The 22,567-nt window shown below is 41.2% G+C and overlaps 1 protein-coding gene across 1 annotated transcript; it reads right to left on the bottom strand.

Moving 5' to 3' along the window:
* Positions 1 to 1,926: 1,926 nt before the first annotated feature.
* Positions 1,927 to 15,418, bottom strand: LOC148123478 (paired immunoglobulin-like receptor B). The gene is given in 11 exon segments (XM_087896520.1): positions 1,927 to 2,250; positions 5,065 to 5,112; positions 5,392 to 5,694; positions 5,932 to 6,228; positions 6,460 to 6,764; positions 6,891 to 7,176; positions 8,137 to 8,442; positions 8,581 to 8,680; positions 8,682 to 8,866; positions 9,042 to 9,118; positions 15,378 to 15,418. Coding segments are annotated over 11 exon segments (2,088 nt in total). The 3' UTR covers positions 1,927 to 2,110.
* Between the last annotated feature and the right edge of the window lie 7,149 nt (positions 15,419 to 22,567).

The raw sequence follows: 22,567 nt of genomic DNA, 5'->3' as shown, positions 1-22,567 counted from the left end.
AAATGTAGCAGTTATTAGAGTATCAATTTATATAGTTCACTCTAGACACAATGAATTCAGACCAGGACATATATCCCTTCATGAGCCTTCCAGAGTCAGATGAAAGTATGACAGGTCCAGGAAATATTTTCCATGAGGACAGAGTAAAGTGGTATACCAATGGTGTGGGCAAGTGTAGTCTCCCAAGGTCTGCTCATCTGCTAGCTGTGGTGTCACATCATTTTTAGTCCAGTCCTTCAGAGACTGGGGAAGCTGGATATCTGTGAGTTTCAGACCAACCATGTGTGCATCGTGAATTCTAGAACAGTCATGGCTCCTTATAGAGACCTTTTCTCAAAAAAACCCCCACAATAACAGCAACAACAACAAAAACCTAAGCAAAGGAAAACAAAAGAAAAGGATCAAGTAGAAGAAGAAATTGAGTTCAGCCTATCCAAATAATGAACACTCAGGTCTAGAGAACGGATCATATAACCTAAGTCATGTTGTAAGGGCAACATTACCTAAGTGTAAACCAAGACAAATAAACTAAATGAAACAAATTATAGGCTAAAACATTCGAAGAACAAAGATACAAAATGTACAAAAATGTAGTTCATGGGCCATCTAAATACTGTCCTGAAGAGCAAGTATTCTTTTTTTTTTGTTAAGAGCAAGTACTCTGTGATATCATATTCATGAGACTTTACTAAGTATTCTATGATGTTTCTGTGAAAAAAATTACTGAATGTGAATACTTCAGACTATACCATGTTACCCAAGAGAATGTACTATCAAATAGAAAAAATACCTCATGAAAGAGTAGAACTTTCCAGTCTTACAAATCCCATTAAAAATTCAACACTATATGGTGTTGATGATAGCAACAAGGAGAAAATTAAAGACACACAATGGAGATGGCTTTTAATGCAGAGCTTGCATTTGTCCGTGTACCACCACCACTTGTCATAGACATTCACAGGAAATTAGCAGCAGAGACCTCTAGAGTAAGAGTTATTTCATGTACCAAAACACCAAAGTTAGCATATTGGATGATGAGAAAGCAGAAACATGCATTAAATTCTGAAGAAGGTAACAGAATCTTCTCTCTTCACACATTCTCAGCTTTGTACTTGAAGTCCTAGCTAATAAATAAGCAAAAGTAAAGTAAAAGAGAATTTCATTAAAGCTAAAATGAGAGAGAGAGAGAGAGAGAGAGAGACTACTATCATTGTTTGAAGATAACATGGTTGTCTATGTAGAAATTCTGAATCATTGTATGATAAACCATCCTAACAAAGAGAATTCTGGGATGATTGATATGCTAGCTAGTTCCTTTTGCAGATATGAGAAAGAAACAGTGGGAAATGAAATGAAAAGCACATTCATTTAATGCATCATTTCACACCCTCACTCCTGTGATGTTACATTGCTGTTTTTGATGATGAGGTGTCTTTGATGAGAATATTTACAGTGATCAGGAAATGTCACAAATCAGGACTTTGTATTATAAAATGCCTTCAAAGTCCTGCCCACATTAATTTTCCATGTTATCCTTTCCCACCAGTTTGGTAAATTTGACTTCATATTTCAAAAGGAACTCCATGAAGAACATATGTTGAAGACTGAGAGGTTGGAGGGTCGTGGAGAGAGTTTTGGGCATCATAGGCAGAGTAACTTTGAATTTTGGTCTCTGACTTTACACATCATTTTTGCTATTGAGGTACCTTTCTTGTTTCTAGTCCAACAGACAGAGCCTCCTGTCATGGAGAATGTAGCAGTGTATGGAAAGGGAAAATGACACATGAGAGGGAGGGGAATAGAAATGTACAGAAATGAGAATTCAAGCCAAACACATGGAACAGCATATTCCCTCACTATATTTATTCAGAAAAAGTCAGTTCAGTCAGCAAATGCCTGCAGTATATGGAGGAATATACATTTATTTGCTGAGGAAGGGTCTTATCAAAACACTCAACTTCCTCTGCACCCAAAATATATTTGCTCCCTGGATAATCTCTCCCAACAGTTCCTCAAAGTAAGAAATGGATTTTTTTTCCAGAAAACTTGGATTATCAGATTTATTTCCCAGACTCTGGGACCTTGAAATATATACTTCTTTTTCTTTTGGTTACTTCCCAGCTGCACACTGGCTCTGTCTCTGGATGCACCAAGCCTCAAAGACCAGAATCCCAAGGACTATGAAGATCATGCCAGCAAATCCCATCCTTATCAGATTCTGCAAGGTGTAGTCCTGTTTCTCTGAGACTGTGGTTTTGGATAAAGAAGATATAGAGGTTAGTGATGGTCAAAATTCCTTTAAGATGACTAAAGGTCCCCAAGATAACTAAATGTTTCCAGATAACTGAATGCACACCCAGGGCCCCTACATTCCCTGTACAAAACTTGGGCCCTATGTTTTCAGTGCGTTGAGTTTGAAATCTATTCAATTGTCTTGCATTTGAGCATGTTAAGATGGGTTGTTAGTTTCAGCTAATCCTGAGAATATAAGAAGCATATAATGTGGGTGTGCTTAAGAGACCTGAGGGTTTCTTTTGTGTGCACTTTCTCATTTAATATAAATACCCATCATTTTCTTCCTATAAACTAATGAAGTTCTGGGATGAATATTTCACTTGATATAGATGGGCTCTCTTTATTATTCTTATTAGTTTCATCAACACCACTGTGAAGCACCAGTGAAAACAGAAAATTCACAGGAGAATACATTGTCAAGATATTACAGACATCAATTCTGAGTCACTGCTCTGAACAGCCACAGGACCATTCTGAATGTGGTGAACTCAGCAATGACTGTCCAGGCACACATCATCAGTCTGAGATGATTTACTAAATGTGTGGTTTTGTTTAATGTTTGTTTGATTGTCATTAGATACTCCCATCTCTCCTTTGATCCAAATATTACCCTGACCTCTTCTGAGTACCCAGGGATCAGTAGGGGGTAGGTGAGGTGAAACATTTTTTATAGTTTCTGAGATGAGATATAGTTTCTGCTAAGGTTGAGAACCTGTCTCTTGTTACAAAACTTACCCAGATGTTTCTTCCCACATCAGACCAACAAATTTCTCTATTCCCAGCTCATATAGAAGTACATTTTTCTGATATACATGGATCACTATATGTTTCTTCACATATTATATGAGTAATGCAGGACCAAGATGTAGAGAAGAGTCATGAAGAGTGTTTTGTAGTCCTGGCTTTCAAAAGATGTGGTAGTTGTGGTGGTGTGTGTTTGTGTGTGTGAGTGTGTGTGTGAACCATGAAAGAGTACATGATAGTCACTAGGCCTTAACATAACAGTGTTCCCATGGCATGGCTGTCTGACACTAAGCTTAGGTCCCAAGACTGACATATCTAATTCTTACTTTTGTCATGTTTTCAAATAGTCATTATTGAGACAAACGGGACAGGCTACAGTGTGAAGAGAGGGTGGTGCACATCTCCCACCACTTCAGGAGAGTTAAAGGTCCATGGTGGAGAGTTCCTGCAGGTCCTATCCCCAAAGCTTCTCTTGTTCAGATAGCACATTGAAGGCAGGCAGAAGACATTCTTAGCTGCCAGCTCACAAAGTAAGGTGAACCCACCCAGTCTCATTTTCTCTATTTCATTCTGAAGTGAAATGTCACAGACTTCACAAACAATAGAATTTGACTGAGACTGCTGGATTTTGTTTTTGCTTAATGTGATCATAGTTATGTTTAGAATCTCCTAAAGAATTCTGTCTTGTAGGATTGAGCTATGGATTTGGATCTGTTTTGAGTAGAAAGAGAGTATAGCAGGATTTTTACTTATTACAGCAAGGCTTCCTCCTCCCCTGGAGTCACTGTGGGCCATGGATGCTCATTGAGTATGGGTCTATAAATACTGGTAAGTGTAGGCTGATGAGCAGAGGTTATCACTGGGGCCTGGTTTCTGCTTAGTAGCGTATATCTGTCTGTGACTTCTCCAAGATGCTCTTTCAGACTTCCTGAATCCTTCTCAGTTCCTTTAGCAGGGTCTGTAGTGAGCATTCCTGGAAATATCTATGTTGGACTTTACCATCATAAGAGTCAATATCCATCTGGTTGCCTCTCTGCATCTTGTTACCCAATCCTACTAAATAATTGCTATAAATGGAGGATGCTTACATACCACTTCAGCTCTTAAGGATCTGATTGCCTCACCTGGGACCATGAGTTTCACAACGGTACTGTCATATAACAACAGATACATAGCTGAGGTGAGGTATCCATTCATTGATAGGAATCCCTGAGATTGGAGGTCACAGAATTCATTGGAGAATACCGAAACTATGCACTACAAGCTAGGAAGAATGAGCCCGAATGCTCTGCCATGGCCCTGTGCCTCATGCTTGCACATGCCACTTGCACTGTGGTACAGATCCACAGAGAACCAAGTTATAGAGGAGTATTTTGTCAGGAGAAGTCACAGCCATGACCAGCACTGAAAGTCACTTCAAGGTCTGGGCCACACTCTCCATTCTCATCACTTTTTAAACTCTATTTTACATATCAATCAGTTTCTCGTCCTACCTCTTCTCCTGTTCCCTCTCCAGTCTCTCTTCTGTTCTGCTCTCACACCCCCATCCACTGCTTCTCCATTTCCATTCATATGAGGTATGGACTCCCATGGAAACTGACAAAGCTTGGCATATCAAATTGAGGCAGGACCAAGCTCCTCCTACCCCAGCCATCTCTAAAAGCAGTTGTTTCAAACACATAACCAGCTATTTTGTATTAAAACATTACAATGGGGTCTTTACATACCCTTCTGGGGCTTGACTCCATACAGCTGAGAAAGGTGATCTCATGACTTAGTGACTGGAAGAGGAGATGAGTGTCTGGGTCTCCTGTTCTACTTATCTTTGTGAACTACAATGAGCCTAACCATCTCTCTGAATGCCACCTTCTGCAGCACAAACTAAACCCTGGGCTTCTGGTGCCTCTGTTATGATCTCTGTTTGCCTCTCAAACTCACAAGCTGAAGTGACAGAGAAGTGACTTTTTTTGAGCTAAGAGCTGTCAGATTACCTGGGGATGGAGCATACTCCTTGTATGTGTTCCACTGTTTGTGTGGGCCTTAGATGTGGCAGACTGGAGGCTCTAATGGGATCTAGGAAAAAGAACAGGAGGGCGGTGAGGTTTAGATGCTAACCCATAGATCTGCCTGTGCTCATTTTTCTACTTCTCCCTTGTAACCTCCCCAAGATCTTTATGCTGTCTATTCCAAACCCAAATTGCAACAGAAAATGGAATGGACATTATTCAAAGGACTGCTGCTGGCATCCACCTTCTGACTGACCCTTTCTGGTGTCCCCTTACTCCCACCCAAGACAAGGGCTTTCCTGGGGTTTGGTTTGAAAATCACCCTGAGAGTTCAGGGTCACCTCACCTTGGACAGTGAGCTCCACAGGGGCACTGGCATACGATAACACGTAGAGAGAAGAATCTTCAGAAGCATAACACCTGTAGGTGCCCGAGAGTTCAGAGGTCACAGTGCTCATGGAGAATTCTGCCTGGGACTCCCAAACTTGGAACTTTGCTTTTAGTTGCTGGGATTTGTGGGCTCCTCCCTCCTTGGACAGAATGAAAGTGTCTACTTTGTATGGTGATTGGCACAGCAGGGTCACATTGTCTCCGGAGTGTACTGTGGAGTTAGGCTTTGCTGAGAGGGAAGGCTTGACAGGAAACTGCCCTAAGGAGAAGGGAGTGGATGAGAGACTGCCTTCAGTGTTCTGAGCTGATACCTCACCTGGTCTGCCATGAACACCTTGGACTCTCTTCTCTGTCTGAGCCCCTCTCCTACTCCCTTGTCTCTGCATCTGTTCCTGAATAAGATTCCTGTCCTTCACCCCAGCCCTCACATCCTTAACTCCCCCATGAGAATTCATGTAGAGTTTAGGTACCTGAGGGAATCTGTTTAGTTCCTTACCTGTGATCAGGATGGCCAGAGGGTCACTGGAGGCTGACCACTCAGAGGAGAGGTTGTGTTTACCATAGCATCTGTATTGGCCTATGGTAGAGTTACTCACAAGGCCCAATGTGAAGTTGGCCAAGGAGAGACCAGCTTGGGTCCACTGGCCATCACACTGGATGAAGTCGGCTCCCCCCAATTTATTCAGAGCAAATCTGTCATAGTTGATGTCAGAGCAACACTGCAGGGTGAGGTGCTTTCCAGGGTCCAGGATATGGCCTTGATGAGTCAGCAGGGAGGGCTTCTTGGACAGCCCTAGAGGAAGATGACAGACTAGTGATGGAGGAGCTGTTTTTTTTTTTGTTTTTGTTTTTTTTTTTTACCAAGCGCTTATCCTCTCCCATCCTGCCCTGTACATATCACTACTTCTGCCCAGGAGCGGTGCTCTGGCTCAGCAACCAGGTTCTTCCTATTTCAGTTTGGACACTTCCAGGGCTAAGGTCTTAGCGTATCAAAAAATGATTGGTCAAGATGGGGATGACTCACCAGAGATGTGTATTTCCAGGGGATAACTGGGTACTGACCACAGCTGTGGGGTCTGCCTGTAGTAACCATAACATCTGAATGTCCCTTTGTGGTCTGGTGCTACATGATCTATAGAGAACAAAGCTTGGTATTGCCTAATATTGTGTATATATTGTGAGTCCAAGGAACTGAGGAACTTCTGATCTTCCTTGGTGAGAATGAACTTGTCATATCTCTCCCTTGAGACACACTGGAGAGTCATGTTCCCTCCAGAGTTCACCATAGGGCGGGGCAGGGCTGTCAGACGGGGTTTAATGTTGTAGATTTCTAGGACAGAAGGCGGCAGACTGTTACACGGTCTCACACAGTCACAATGTTCTGCATGGCTAGGCTGTGGGAGGGGAATACAGATAAGAGTAGAGCCTGGGGCTGAGACCCTGACTGTCCCCTCGGCTGTCACTACCAGTTCCAGAGTGTCACTGCGCTCTGACCAGTCTTCCAAGCTGTAAGAATAGCAGTGATACTGTCCCGCAAGTTGATATGTGACATTAGAAATGGAGAACTTGGCCTTGTTCTCAGGTTTCTGAGGTATTTGTGTGCCCCAGGGTTTTTGGCTTCCGTCTTTATGCAGAACATAGATTTCTGCATACAGGGTCCCCTGACACCAGATGTCCATGGGACTTCCTGAGGTGATCACAGATCCTGGCTCAGCCTTGATGGTGGGTTTGTGGAGGGTCCCTGTAAGGAAGTATGAAATAAGGAAGTGGTTCTGTCTGAGAATGACACAGAGAAAGGCACATTTGCAGATGACACTTTTTTCTTTTAAATTTATTCCTCTGTCATACAGTACACACTGACAGCAGCATCCCCACCTCTCCTCTCTCCTAGATCCATTGCTCTTCTGTTTTGCTTCAGAAAAGAGCAGACTTCCCAGTGATATTAACAAAAGAAGGAATAACAGCATGCAATAAGACTAGGCACACACTGCATATTAAGGTGGACAATGCAGCCCAGTAGGAGGAAAAAGATCCCATGTGCAAGCAAAAGAGTCAGAGACTTCCCCAGCCCAATTGTTTTGAGTTTAACAAATACCCTAAACTAGTCAGGCAGTGGTGGTGCACACCTTTAATCCCTTTAATCCCTGGAGGCAGTTACAGGTAGATCTCTGTGAGTTCAAGGCCAGCCTAGTCTAAGACAGACAAGGCTACCCAGTGACTCTCTAGAAAACAAAACAAAACAAAAGAGAACCCAAGGCAAACAGCTATGTCACGTGTGCAGAGGGCCTATAGCAGAGTCATGCACACTGTTTGGTTGTTGTTTCAACGTCTGTGAGCCCTCATGACCCCTGCTTAGTTGATTGTGTGGGCCATGTTCTCCTGGTGTCATGAGTGTTCTGGCTCCTACAACCCTTCCTTCCTCTCTTCTGTGGGCTTCTCTGACCTCTTGTAAACAGTATATAAACTGAACCAGAGTAACAGCAGGCACCATGAAGATTCTTCTCTGTCCTGGACCTCCTGGACTTTGCTGCCACTGCCTGCTTTGTCTGTCTTGGATTCTGTATCTTGTGTCCTGCTGCCTTCCATGCTCTGTGTCAATGGGCTCAGGATCCCTGCCTCCTCAATACACCACACATCAAGACATCCCTGAGAATCTATATAATTTCAACATCATCCTAGGGGAGAACCTGGGATCCCTTACCTGAAAACAGGAGCTCCAGGGGCTCACTGGGTTCTGACCACAGCAATGGGCTGTTCTTGTTAAAGTTGTAGCATCTGAATGTCCACCTTTGACTGGAGGTCACGGGGCCCACAGAGAACACTGCCTGGTACTGCTGAGTAGAGTAGTTATACTTTGAATCCAGCATCCAGGAGAGCTTCTGTGGTCCTTTCTTAGTCAGAACAAACCTGTCATATTGCTTCACTGAGAAACACTGGAAGGTGAGTAGGCTTCCTTCACTCACCACAGGACTGGGCTGGACTGACAGGCTGGGTTTTCCGTAGATTCCTAGGAGAGAAGGAGGAATCAGTTAAATGTCTTCAGACTTCAATCTCCTTTAGGACTGTGAGTGGGGGCTCATCCCTGTGCACGCAACCAGTTCTTGACAGTCAATCCTGAGTCTGGAGTCCATGAGTTTCCTCTCACCTGTCACCACCAGCTCCAAAGAATCACTGTACTCTGACCATCCACGATGGGTCCAGTATCAACAGCTGTATCTCCCTGCTTCTTGAGGGCCTATTTTTTGAGATTGAGAATTCTGTCTTGTCCCTGGGATTCTGTGGAATCTCTGTGGTCCTTAAGTATTGGTATCCATCTTTATACAGGTGGCACTCTTTGACTTCTGTTGTACCCTCACACAAGAAGGTCACTGTAGTCTGCTTGTAGACCACAGAGTCTGGCTGTATTCTGAGAATAGGCTTAGGAAAGGCCCCTGCAAGGAAATGAGCAAGTAACATCCAGAACATCCACCCTCAGATTTCAGCCTCCATCCCTAACCCTCAGCCATCCCCAGGACCAGGACGCGTGTGTTGTTTTTCATCCTCACTGTCAAGGCATGGTTCCAGGAATGATGAAAATTGAATACCACAACATCTGCAGACACTCACCTGCCAGCCCTGGGATCCTGAGGCCCAGAGTCAGTCCTGGAAAAGAGTTCCCTATGAGAGGTTTGTCCCAAGAAGAGCTTGGAGGAACAGGAGACACAGGGTGTGGATTCTGAAGATAAACACTCCTCCTGATATGGTTGTGTTTCAGCAGTCACACAGGAAGGGGAACTGTTCTCCTTAGGGAGCAGGCTCTGACTTCCCCAAGGTTGTGATTAGGTCAGGCTGTAGACTCACCTCATCAGGGTCTGTCTCATTTGTCCTCATCTTTTTCATGCATGATAACAGCCATGCATGATTATTACACATAAGAAATAGAAATTTTCATGTGAGTTTTCTTTATTCCTTTTCACATTTTATGTGAATTACTTCTTCATATTAAAAATATTTGAAGGCTTGTATGAAGGGTCTCACTGTGTATATTTGTATGACATAATATTTATAATCTCTGAGGCAGTGACCTCCACAGGAGAAGGTAAAGGGAGTGACTGCAAAGGGAACAGGCCAGAGCCAGCAACCACTGTCAGAGCAGGCCCTTGAAAGTGACCTCCATAGGAGTAGGTAAGAGGGAGAGACCCCCAGGGAAGCAGGCCTGAGCCAGAGACTTCTGCGGGAATGGGTCCAAACCAGAGACCTGAAACCTCTGCCAAAGCAGGCCCGACCCACAGTCATCTGTGGGAACAGGCCTGAGCCAGTAACCTCTGCTGGAGAATGACTGAGGCAGTGACCCCCATAGGATCTGGTACAAGGGAGCAGTTGCCAATGGAGCAGGCCTGAGTCAGAGACCTCTGTGGGACCAGGATTGGGCCAGGGACCTCCCCAAAACATACCTGAGCCAGTGACCTCCACCAGAGCAGGCCTGAGTCAGCAACCTCTACTGGAGTAGGCCTCCAATGAACTCTGCTGGAGCAGGCCCGAGCCAGTAACCTCAGTGAGAGAAGCCCTAAGCAAGTGGCATCCTTGGGAGCAGGCCTGATCGACCCCCAGTATTGCAGAGCTACTCCCGGGAGCACCAAGTAAACTCTGGGAATGCTCAATGACCTCTGGTGTGACAAACAATGACCCTGACTGCACCATGAGGAGTAACCATCTGAGCCTTGGATCTACTGGCCCCCGGAAGACTGATCACCAGAGACATAGCCCCAACTACATCAATCAGAGGAAAAGATGGGTAGACAAGGTAAGAACAAATTCAACACTACAAAGATCCACACGATGCCAACAAAAACTAGTGACTCTGCAACAGCAAGACTTGAACACTGCAATATAGATGAAGCAAAAAATATTACCTAAAAATAACTTTAAGAGAATGTTTGAGTCCCTTAAAGAGAGGATAAAAATTCCCTCAAAGAAATAAAGGAAAAGACAAACAAAAAATTGGAAGAAATCAACAAAACCCTTAAAAAAACAGATCAAACAGATTAAAGAAACAATTTAAGGCTTGAAAATTGAAATAGAGACAGTAAATAAACCCACAAACTGATGGAAATCTGGAAACAACTATTAAGAGGAAACAATCAGGAAACACAAATGCAAACACAAACAGCAGAATACAAGAAATGGAAGAGAGAATCTCAAGTGTTCAAGATACAATAGAGGAAATAGACTCATCAGTCAAAGAAACATTAAATCTAACAAAAACTTAGCACAAATTATCCAGGAAATATGGGACATCATAAAAAAAGACCAAACCTAAGAATAATAGAAATAGAAGAATGAGAAGAAGTTTAACTCTAATGCACAGAAAATGCATTTGACAAAATCTTGGAAGAAACTTTCCCAACCTAAAGAAAGATATACCTATGAAGATACCAGAAGCTTACAGAAAACCACATAAACTGTATCAAAAATTTCCCCTTGTCACATAATAATCAAAACACTAAACATACAGAATAAAGACGGAGTATTGAGAGCTGCAAAGGAAAAGGACCAAGTCACATATTGGATACGTTTGTCAAACAGAAAAATTACAGAGAAATAAGGAAACTAACAGATGTTATGACTCAATTGTATTTAACAGACATTTATAGAACATTCCATCCAAACATAAAAGAATATACCTTCTTCTTAGCACTTCCTGGCACCTTCTCAAAAATTGACCACATACTAGGTAACAAAGCCAGCTTCAACAGATACAAAGAAATTGGAATAACCTCTTGGTATTGGCATAAAAGCAAGCAGGAAGATCAATGGAATCAAATCAAATACCCAGATCTCAATACACACACCTTTAAATACCTTTTTTTGGACAAAGAAACAAAAGAATAAATGGAAAAAGGAAAGCAAATACAACAAATGGTGCTGCCATAACTGGATATCAACATGTAGAAGAATGAAAATAGATCCATATCCATCATCATGCACAAAACTCAAGTCCAAAGTATCAAATACCTCAAGATATAATCAACCACAAAAATTGTATCTGATAGAAGAGAAAGTAGGTACATTTGAATGCGTTGGCACAGGAGACCAGTTCCTAACTATAATCCCAGTAGCAGAGACACTGAAAGAAACAATTAATTAATGGTACCTCCTGAAACTAAAAAAAAAAAAAAACTTCTGTAAAGCAAAGGACACAGTCAACAAGACAAAATGACAGTCTACAGAATGGGAAAAGACCTTCATCAACCCCTTATTGAACAGAGGGCTGATCCCCCAATTATATGAAGAACTCAAGAAATTGGTCATCAAAAGAGCAAATAATGCAAAAAAAAAAAAAAACCCCTGAGTACAGACCTAAACAGAAAAATCTCAACAGAGAAATATAAAATGGTTGAAAGACATTTAAAGAAATGCTCAACACCCTTAACTATCTGAGAAATGCAAATCCAAACAACTCTGATATCCCATCTTACACCTATAAGAATGCCCAAGATCAAAACCACTGATGACAACTTATGCTGGAGAGGATGTGGAGTCAAGGGAATACTACTCCATTGCTGGTGGGAGTGTAAATTTGTACAACTGCTTTGGAAATCAGTATGGTTATTTTTCAGAAAATTAGGAAAGAACCTTCCTCAAGACCCAGCAATACTACTTTTTGGGTATATACCCAAAGGAATTGTACCACAAGTACATGTGCTCAACTATGTTCATAGGAGTATTGTTTGCTATAGTCAGAACCTGGAAACAACCTAAATTCTCCTCGACTTAAGAACGGATAAGAAAAATGTGGTATATATGCACAATGTAGTATTACACAGTGGAAAAAATAATTACATCTTGAAATTTGTGGGGAAATGGATGGATCTAGAAAACATCATTTTAAGTGAGGTAACCCCAAACCAGACAAATATGATGTGTACTCATTCATAAGTGACTTTTAGACATAAAGAAAAGAAAAGCCAGCCTGCAATTTACAATCCCATAGATCCTAGACAACAAAGAGGACTCTATTAGAGACATACATGTATGCAATCTACATGGGTAGAAGAAAAACATAAGATCTCCTGATTAAATTGGGAGCTTGGTTATCATGGGAAAGGGTAGAAGGAGAGGGGAGAGGAAGGGAGGTTAGTAGAGAAAAATGTATAGGTCTATAAAAGCAATTAAAAAAATAAGGATATCTGAGAGAAGTTTCAATGATGACCAAGTGTTGATAGTTTGCCAGAGGCCATGAACCAAGCTAATTACAATGAACATTCTCTGTTTCCAGATGATTGGACACAAGGGTATACTATGTGACACACCCCTACTTCTGATGCCACTAGGAGGAATAAAGACGTGTTGCAAAGATGGAGGATTGAGTTAGTTTTTTGGTTGTTTTGTTTTAATTAATTTGGGGAGTATATTTCAGGGATGAGGAGCAGATAAAGAGGGATGGGAAGGTGAGCAGGATTGCAGTACATAATGTGAAATTTCCAAAGTATCAATAAAATTATGTTAAAAAATAAAAACATAAAAATTAAAAGGAAACACAGATGCACCACTATTTGGTTGTTTTCTCTTTTGGTATGTATACTTTCTATTGCATTTACATTTCCAATTTTAAATTGCACTTATTTATTTATACTTATTTACTTAAATTTTAGTTTTTTAGTATTAATAAATTACACATACTTTTATATTTAAAAATTTCTTTTCATTTTACATACTAGATCCAGTCTTCCCTCCTACCCCTTCTCCCACATACCCTCACCTTTCTACCTGCAGATCTACTCTACAGAGTGGGTAAGGCCTCCCTTGGGGAGTCACCAAAGTCTGGTATATCAACTGGAGCAAGCTCTTTCCCCTGTTATCAAAAATGAGCGAAGTATCTCACCATAGGGAATGGGCCCTAAACAGTCAATTTGTGTACCCAGGATAAGTTCTGGTCCCACTCCCGGAGCCCCCACCAAAAGATCAAGACACCTACCTGTCACCCACATTCAAATGGTTTAGTTCAGTCCCATGCCATATCTTCAGCTGTCAGTCCAGAGTCTGTGAGCTCCCTCTAGCTAGGGTCAGCTGTCTCTGTGGTTTTCCCTGTCATACTCCTGCCCCCTCTTGTTCATATGGTCCCTCCTCCCTCTTTTCAACTAAGCTCCAGGAGTTCAGCCCAGGGCCTTAGGTGGATCACTGCTCCTGCTTCCATCAGTTACTAGATGTAGGTTCAATGATGACAACTAGGGTTGTTATTAATCTACTATTTTATGTGTGTATGTTCATGTCTGTCATAGAACATGCATGGAGCTTAGAGAACAAGTACAGAAGGCAGTTTTCTCCTTGCATAATATGGATCAGAGTCAGGGCTGAAAGTCACAGGATGCACTATACACTGAGGCATGTCACTAGCCCAGTGACACCACCACTTTCCTTAGTCCTGCTTCAGTAAAAAAGAATGCAGTTGGTCCTGGGTGTCCTGTGCCAAACAGTGGTCTGGCGTTATTTAATTTTCTTGGGATATAGGCTGTTGGTATGGTCATTCTTCTTGGTGCATTTATTACATAGCAGAGCACGTATGGGCAGCATTAGTGGGTGGCAATGCATTGCATTGTCATAATTGTACTTCTTTTTTTTTAAGGTTATAAACTGATTGGCCCATTAGCTCAGGATAATTGTACTTCTTTTTTCTGTTTTTATTTTATTTAAAAAAACCAGAAAACCATCTTTTTTTTTTTCATTTTACATACCAATCCCACTTCCTACTCCTTCCCCTTCTCCCATTTCCTCTCCTTTTCACCCACCCCACCCCCATCCACTCTTCAGAGATGGTAAGGCTTTGAGGAAGATCCAATGTTCTCCCTACTATATCTAGGCTGATATAGGCTCCAAAAAACCAGTACAAGCAGTAGGGATAAATCCTGGTGCCACTGCTAGTCATCCTGCAGTTTGTCCCAGCCATGCAACTGTCACCCCCATTTAGAGGGTCTAGTTTGGTCCTATGCTGGCTCCTTCCTTGTCCGGGTGGAGTTTGTGAGCTCCCATTAGCTCAGGTAAACTGTTTCAGCGAGTATTCCCATTAAAGTCTTGACCTCTTTGCTCATGTTCTCACTCCTCCCACTTTTCGACCAGATTTTGAGAGCTCATCCCAGTGCTCTGCAGTGTGTTTCTGCCTCTGTTTCCGTCAGTTACTGGATGAATGGTGACATTTAAAGTATTCATTAATCTGACTACAGGGCAAGGCCAGTTTTGGCACTCTCTCCACTTTTGCTTAGGGTCTTAGCTGGGATCATCCTTGTGGATTCATGGAAAGTTTTCTGGTGCCAAGTTTCTTGCTATTACCATAATGGCTCCCTCAATTGTGATACCTCTTTTCTTGCTCTCTATCTCTGTCCTTGCCCATCTTGACTATCCCTTTCCCTCAAGTTCTTCTTCCCCTCCCCTTTCCCCATTCTCGACCCTCTGTCCCCTTTTCTTCCCCCACCTCCAGTCTATTTCCCCTTCCCAGGGGAATCAATATATGCTACTGTTAGAATTCTCCAACATTCACTTATGAGAGAGTACATACCATGTTCATATTTCTTTGTCTGGATTACTTCATTCAGGATGTTTATTCTAGTTCCATGCATTTGCATGCAAATTTCAAGATGTCATTGGTTTTTTGTTTGTTTGTTTCATTTTTTAACCATTGAGTAGTACTCTAATGTGTAAATGTGCCACATTTTCTTGATCTATTCTTAGTTTGAGGGGCATTTAGTTTATTTTCACATATTTCATTATATCCATTTCTAAGGGAATATTCCTATCCCAACCCGTCTGTCTTTTGCACCCCTATGGATTATCAGGCCCAGACTAAAACATGCCTATAATGTTTCTTCCTTATTGATTTCTTTGTTTCTTACCTGAGAATAAGTGATGGGTCATGCCATTTGAACCAATCAGAGATACACTGAGTGATGTGAACTCATTCGCACCTACCTCCCATAGGACTCATTGTCAGTGAGAAGAGGTGCTGCCATCTCCTGCTTGTATAGTGGACTTTACTGAGGAATATTGCAGCTGCCTTGAATTCCAGAGTGTTAGCAGCTGGGCCTTGAGCTGCCTTTTGTGATTGTTACCCTTTGTGTTCACTACCCTCTGCTTGAAGTATGAAAATCTTGTCTGAGTTCTTCCTGAAAGGTTCAAGCCTATGCAAAAACTCATTTATAGGAGGATGCAGAAAACTGAGAGGTCCTGTGACTGAGAAGTGCTTTGACATTTGTCTCCTTTTGGGAGATTCTGATAAGAGGATTTTGGATGTGGAAATATGTTGACAGAAGTTTCTACTCCTCCAGGTCCCATAGCCATTCAGTCCCAAAGAAATGCACAGAGGTCTAAAATCATAAACTAATTGGTCTATTAGTTCAGACTTCTTATTAACTCTTACATCCCGCATTAACTCATATTTTTTGCCTTTGTCAGCCACACGGCTTGGTACATTTTATTAGCGGGGCATTTTTATCTTGCTTCTTCTGCATCTGAGTGATGACTTCAGATTGAGTTTTTCCTCTTCCTACAATTCTCCTGTTCCCATTACCCCGCCTATACTCCCTTCCTGGTTGCCACACTTACAGTTCCTGCCTGTCTATTGGCAAATCAGTGTTTTATTTTTTAAAATTTATTTATTTATTAAAAATTTCCACCTTCTCCCCACCACCCTTTTCCCTTCCCCTCTTCCCATCCCCTCCCTTGCCAGTCCTAAGAGCAGTCAGTGTTCCCTGCCCCTTGGAAGTCCAAGGTCCTCCCCCTTCCATCCAGATCTATAAAGGTGAGCATCCAAACAAACCAGGCTCCCACAAAACCAGTCCACACAGTAGATTCAAAACCCAGTGCCATTGTCCTTGGCTTCTCAGTCAGCCTTCATTGCTAGCCACATTCAGAGTGTCCATTTTGATCACATGCTCCATCAATCTCAGTCCAGCTGGTCTTGGTGAGCTCCCATTAGATCAGTCCCACTGTCTCAGTGGGTGGACACACCCTTCGTGGTCCCGACTTCCTTGCTCATGTTCTCCCCTCTTCTGCTCCTCATTTGGACCTTGGGAGCTAAGTCCAGTGCCCCAATGTGGGTCTCTGTCTCTGTCTCCATCCATCGCCAGATGAAGGTTCTATGGTGATGTGCAAGATATTCATCAGTGTGGGTATAGGACAAGGCCAGTTCAGGCACCCTCTCCTCTGCTGCCCAAGGAACAAACTGGGGACCTCTCCTTGGACCTGGGAACCTCTCAAGAGTTATGTCTCTTTTAAACCCTAAAATGGCTCCCTTAATTAAGATATTTACTTCCCTGCACCCATATTCACCATTCCTCTATCCCACATATCCCATTCACCAAAGCTCTCCCCAATCCTCCCCTTCTCTTTTCTCTCTACCCATCTCCTCTTACACCCACCCCACCCCCACCCCTGTGCACCCAATTTTTGCCTGGCAATCTTGTCTACTTCCAATATTCAGGAGGATAACTGTATGATTTTCTTTGGGATCACCTTCTTATTTAGCTTTTCTAGAATCACGAAAAATTATAGACTCAAAGACCTTTAACTATGGCTAGAATCCACTTATGAGTGAGTACATACCATATTCCTCTTTTTGGGTCTGGGTTATCTCACTCAGTAAAGTGTTTTCTATTTCCATCCATTTGCATACAAAATTCAAGATGTCATTGTTTTTTACCGCAGAGTAAAACTCTAAAGTGTATATGTTCCACATCTTATTTAACCATTCTTCTATTGAGGGGAATCTAGGTTGTTTCCAGGTTCTGGCCATTACAAATAGTGCTGCTATGAACGTAGATGAACAAATCCTTTTGTAGTATGATTAGGTTTCTCTTGGGTATATTCCCAAGAGTGGAATTGCTGGGTACTGAGACAGGTTGACTCCCAGTTTCCTGAGAAACCACCATACTGATTTCTAAAGTGCTTGCACAAGTTTGCATTCCCACCAACAATGGATGAGTGTTCCCCTCACTCCACATCCTCTCCAGCATAGGTTATCATTAGTGTTTTTGATTTTAGCCATTCTGACAGGTATAAGATGGTATCTCAAAGTTGTTTTGATTTGCATTTCCCTGATCGCTAAGGAGGTTGAGCATGACCTCAAGTGTCTTTTGGCCATTCGATGTTCTTCTGTTGAGAATTCTCTGTTTAGTTCAGTACCTCATTTTTTAATTGGGTTAATTAGAGTTTTAGTGTCTAGTTTCTTGAGTTCTTTGTATATTTTGGAGATCAGACCTTTGTCTGATGAGGGGTTGGTGAAGATCTTCTCACAATCAGTAGGTTGCCTTTTTGTCTTACTGACAGTGTCCTTTGCTTTACAGAAGCTTCTCAGTTTCAGGAGGTCCCATTTAACATTGTTGCTCTTATTGTCTGTGCTACTGGGGTTCTACCTAGGAGGTGGTATCCTGTGCCCTTGTCTTGTAGACTACTTCCCACTTTCTCTTCTATCAGTTTCAATGAGGTCAGATTAATATTGAGGTCTTTAATCCATTTGGACTTGAGTTTTGTGCGTGGAGATATATATGAATCTACTTTCATTCTTCTACAGGTTGACATCCAGTTGTGCCAGCACCATTTGTTAAAGATGCTTTCTTTCTTCCATTGTATACTTTTAGCTCCCTTGTCGAAAATCAGGTGTTCATAGGTTTGTGGGCTAATATCCCGGTCTTCTATTTGATTCCATAGATCGACTTCTCTGTTTTAATGCCAATACCAAGCTGTTTTCATTACTGTAGCTCTGTAATAGAGTTTGAAGTGAGGGATGGTAATGTCTCCAGAAGTTCCTTTATTGTTTAAGATTGTTTTGGCTATCCTGGGTTTTTTGTTTTTCCATATAAAGTTGATTATTGTTCTCTTAAGGTCCGTGAAGAATTTTAATGGGGATTGCATTGAATCTATAGATTGCTTTTGGTAGAATTGCCATTTTTACTATGTTGATCCTCCCAATCCAAGAGCAAGGGAGATACTTCCATTTTCTGGTATCCTCTTCAATTTCTTTCTTCAAGGACTTAAAGTTCTTGTCAACTAGGTCTTTCATTTCCTTAGTTAGAGTTACCCCAAGATATTTTATGATATTTGTGGCTATCGTGATAGATGATGCTTTTCTGATTTCCCTCTCTGCTTCTTTATCCTTTGTGTATAGGAAGGCAACTTATTTTTTGGAGTTGATCTTGCATTTTACCACATTAATAAAGTTGTTTATCAGCTGTAGGAGTTCTTTAGTAGAGGTTTTGGGGTTGCTTATGTACATTAACAAATCATCTGCAAAAATGAAAGTTTAACTTCTTCCTTTCCAATTCGAATTCCCTTAATCCCTTTATGTTGTCTTATTGCTATTGCTAGAACTTCAAGCACTATATTGAAGAGGTATGGAGAGAGTGGGCATCCTTGTCTTGTTCCTGATTTTAGTGGAATGGCTTTGAGTTTCTCTCCATTTAATTTGATGCTAGCTGTCAGCTTGCTGTAAATACCTTTTATTATATTTAGGTATGATCATTGTATCCCTAATCTCTCCAAGACCTTTATCATAAATGGGTGTTGAATTTTGTCAAATGCCTTTTCAGCATCTAATGAAATGATCGTATGTTTTTTTCCTTCATTTTATTTATATGATGGTTTACATTGACAGATTTGCATATGTTGAACCAGCCCTGCATCTCTGGGATGAAGCCGACTTGATCATAATGGATAATTTTTCTAATGTGTTCTTGTATTTGGTTTGCCAGTATTTTATTGAGAATTTTTGCATCCATGTTCATGAGTGAGATTGGCCTGTAATTCTCTTTCTTGGTTGTGTCTTTGTGTGGTTTTGGTATCAGGGTAACTGTAGCTTCATAAAAAGAGTTTGGCAATGACTCTTCTGTTTCTATATTGTGAAATACATTAAGGAGTATAGGTATTAGCTTTCTTGGAAGTTCTGGTAGAATTCAGCATGGAAACCATCTGGTCCTGGGCTTCTTTTGGCAGGGAGGTTTTTGATAACAGCTTCTAATTCTTTGTGACAAACCGGTCTATTTAGATTGTTCACCTGGTCTTGGTTCAATTTTGGTATATGGTACTTATCGAAAACAATGTCCATTTCTTTTATATTTTCCAATTTTGTGACTTACAGGCTTTTGTAATAAGATCTCATGATTCTCTGAATTTCCTCTGTGTCTGTGGTTATGTCCCCCTTTTCATTTCTGATCTTATTGATTTGCATGTTCTCTCTCTGCCATTTGATTAGTTTGGATAGGGGTTTCGCAATCTTATTGATTTTCTTCAAGCTTGTTGTTTCATTAATTCTTTGGATTGTTTTCTGTGTTTCTATTTTGTTGATTTCAGCCCTCAGTTTGATTATTTCCAACCTTCTACTCCTCCTGGGTGAATCTGCTTCTTTTTTTTTCTAGAGCTTTCAAGTGTGCTGTTAAGTCTTCAATATGTGCTTTCTCTGTTTTCTTTAATTGGGCACTTAGTGCTATGAACTTTCCTCTTAGCACTGCCTTCATTGTGTCCCATAGGTTTGAGTATGTTGTGTCTTTATTTTCATTAAATTCAAGGAAGACTTTAATTTCTTTCTTTATTTCTTCCTTGACCCAGAGGTGATTCGGTAGTTGACTATTCAGCTTCCATGAGTTTGTTGGCTTTCTGGGGTTAGAATTGTTGTTGAATTCTAACTTTATTCCATGGTGATACGACAAGACACAGGTGGTTACTAATATTTTTTTGTATCTGTGGAAGTTTGCTTTGTTACTGAGTGTATGACCAATTTTTGATAAGGTTCCATGAGCCGCAGAGTAGAAGGTATATTCTTTCCTATTTGGGTGGAACATTCTATAGATGTTTTTTAAGTCCATTTGATTCATTACCTTTATTAATTCTCCTATTTCTCTGTTAGATTTCTGTCTCATTGACCTGTCCATTGGTGAGAGAGGAGTGTTGAAGTCTCCTACTATTATTGTGTGTGGTTTGATGACTGCCTTGAGTTCTAGAAGAGTTTCTTTTACATAAGTGGGTGCTTCTATCTTACGGGCATAGATATTCAGGATTGAGACTTCCTCCTGATGAATTGTTCCTGTTATGAGTATGAAATGTCCATCTCCATCTCTTCTGATTGTTTTTGGTTTTAAGTCAATTATGTTAGAAATTAGAATGGCCAAAATTGCTTGTTTCTTAGGTCCGTTTGCTTGAAAAACCTTTTCCTAACCCTTTACTCTGAGTAGATGTCTGTCTTTGTGGTTGAGGTGTGTTTCTTGTAAACAGCAGAACGTTGGATCCTGTTTTCATATCCAGTCTCTCAGTCTGTGCTTTTTTATAGGTGAATTGAGTCCATTGATATTAAGTGATATTAATGACCAGTGGCTGTTGACTCCGGCTATTTTTTTTACTTTTATTTTTTCTGGTAATAGAGTTCGTGTGTTTCCCTTTGTTGAGTTGTGGTTGTGAAGAGTCGCTAGATGTCTGAGTTATTGTAGGCAGTGTTAGCAATGTTCGATTCCTTGGGTTGTGATTTTCCTTCTATTATTTCTATAAGGCTGGATTTGAGGCTACGTACTGTTTAAATTTGTTTATATCTTGGAATATTTTGTTTTCTCCATTGATAGTGAATGATAGCTTGGCTGGATATAGTAATCTGGGCTTCCATCCATAGTCTCTTAGTTTTTGCAATACCCCTATCCAAGACCTTCTGGCTTTAATGGTTTCTGTAGAGAAGTCCGGTGTAAGTCTGAAAGGTTTACCTTTATAAGTAATTTGACCTTTTTCCTTTGCAGCTCTTATTATTCTTTCTTTAATTTGTATGTTTTGTGTTTTGATTATTATATGATGAGGGGATTTTTTTTTGATCCAGTCTATTCGATGTTCTGTATGCTTCTTGAACCTTCACAGGAATATCGTTCTTTAGGTTGGGAAAGTTTTCTCCTATAATTTTGTTGAATATATTTTCTGGGTCTTTGATCCACAATTCTTCTTCTTCTTCTACCCCTATTATTCTTTGGTTTGGTCTTTTTATTGTGTCCCAGGTTTCTTGAATGTTTTGTGATGAGAATTTGTTGGATTTGTTGTTTTCTTTGATTCGAGCATTTATTTTCTCTATGGTGTCTTCAGAATCTGAGATTCATTCTTCTATTTCTTGCATTCTATTTGTTATGCTTGTTTCTGTAGTCTCTGTTCGTTTGCATAGACTTTCCATCTCCGGCTGGCCCTCGGTTTGTATTTTCTTCATTACCTCCATTTCAGTTTTCAATTCTTGAACTCTTTCTATTACCTGTTTGATTGTTTTTTCTTGATTTCCCAGGGTGTCTTTTATGGATTTCCTCATTTCTTCAAACTTTTTGTTATACTTCTCTTTTATTTCTTTAAGGGAGTTTTTCATCCCCTGTTTAAGGGACTCTCTCGCTTTCATAATCTCACTTTTTTCCACTTCTTCTGGATTTGGGTGTTCAAGTCCTTCTGTTGTAAGATTGCTGTGGTCTGGTGTTTTCATGTTGTTTTTCAGATTGTTGGAGGAATTCTTACCTTGGTGCCTGCCCATTTCTTCCTTCAAATGCTTGCCAATGGATCTTCTGTTACACAGTCAGGTTCCCTTGTTGGTCCTTGTTAGGGATCTCGCCTTCTGATGGATCTTCTGCTACAGGATCAGTGCCTTTTGCTGGCCAGGAATCTCGCTGACAAAAGGCCTACCTTGCTGCAGGCAGGCTATTGAAACACAGGAACTCCCTCCTGCCAGGTTGCACTTACCACCCTCTCCCAGCACCCAAACAGGCTAATCTGGGGGATTTTATGGTCCCGAGGAAAGGAGGAAGAAGAGAAGGGGTTTGTGGGTGAAAGCTGGGATGGAGTAGGAGAAGAGAGGGCATAGCAGGGTGGAGCAGCTCCTGCAGAATGACCAGGGAGTTAGGGGGTCAGGTAATGTTTGTGCTCCGTTTCCAGGCTTCTGCCATGGGTCAGGGGCACACTTACCCCTCTGATGGATCTTCTGCTACACCAAAGCTGGCATTTTAAAACCACCACTTTTTTTCCTGTTGTGGCTGCTGAGTCAGGAAAATCTCTCTTAAAGGAGCTACAGCACACTGCCAGCAAACAGCAAAAAGCTATGTTAAACTCTCTCTCTCTCTCTTTTTCTTCTATAGTTTCTTTTTTAAGCCGTTTCAGGTTTTACA

Source organism: Myodes glareolus, chromosome 1 (assembly GCF_982192425.1).
Source record: "Myodes glareolus chromosome 1, mMyoGla1.1, whole genome shotgun sequence".
Lineage (NCBI taxonomy): Eukaryota > Metazoa > Chordata > Mammalia > Rodentia > Cricetidae > Myodes > Myodes glareolus.
Note: the sequence above shows the minus strand (reverse complement) of the source record. Positions and strands in the feature narration are given on the sequence as shown.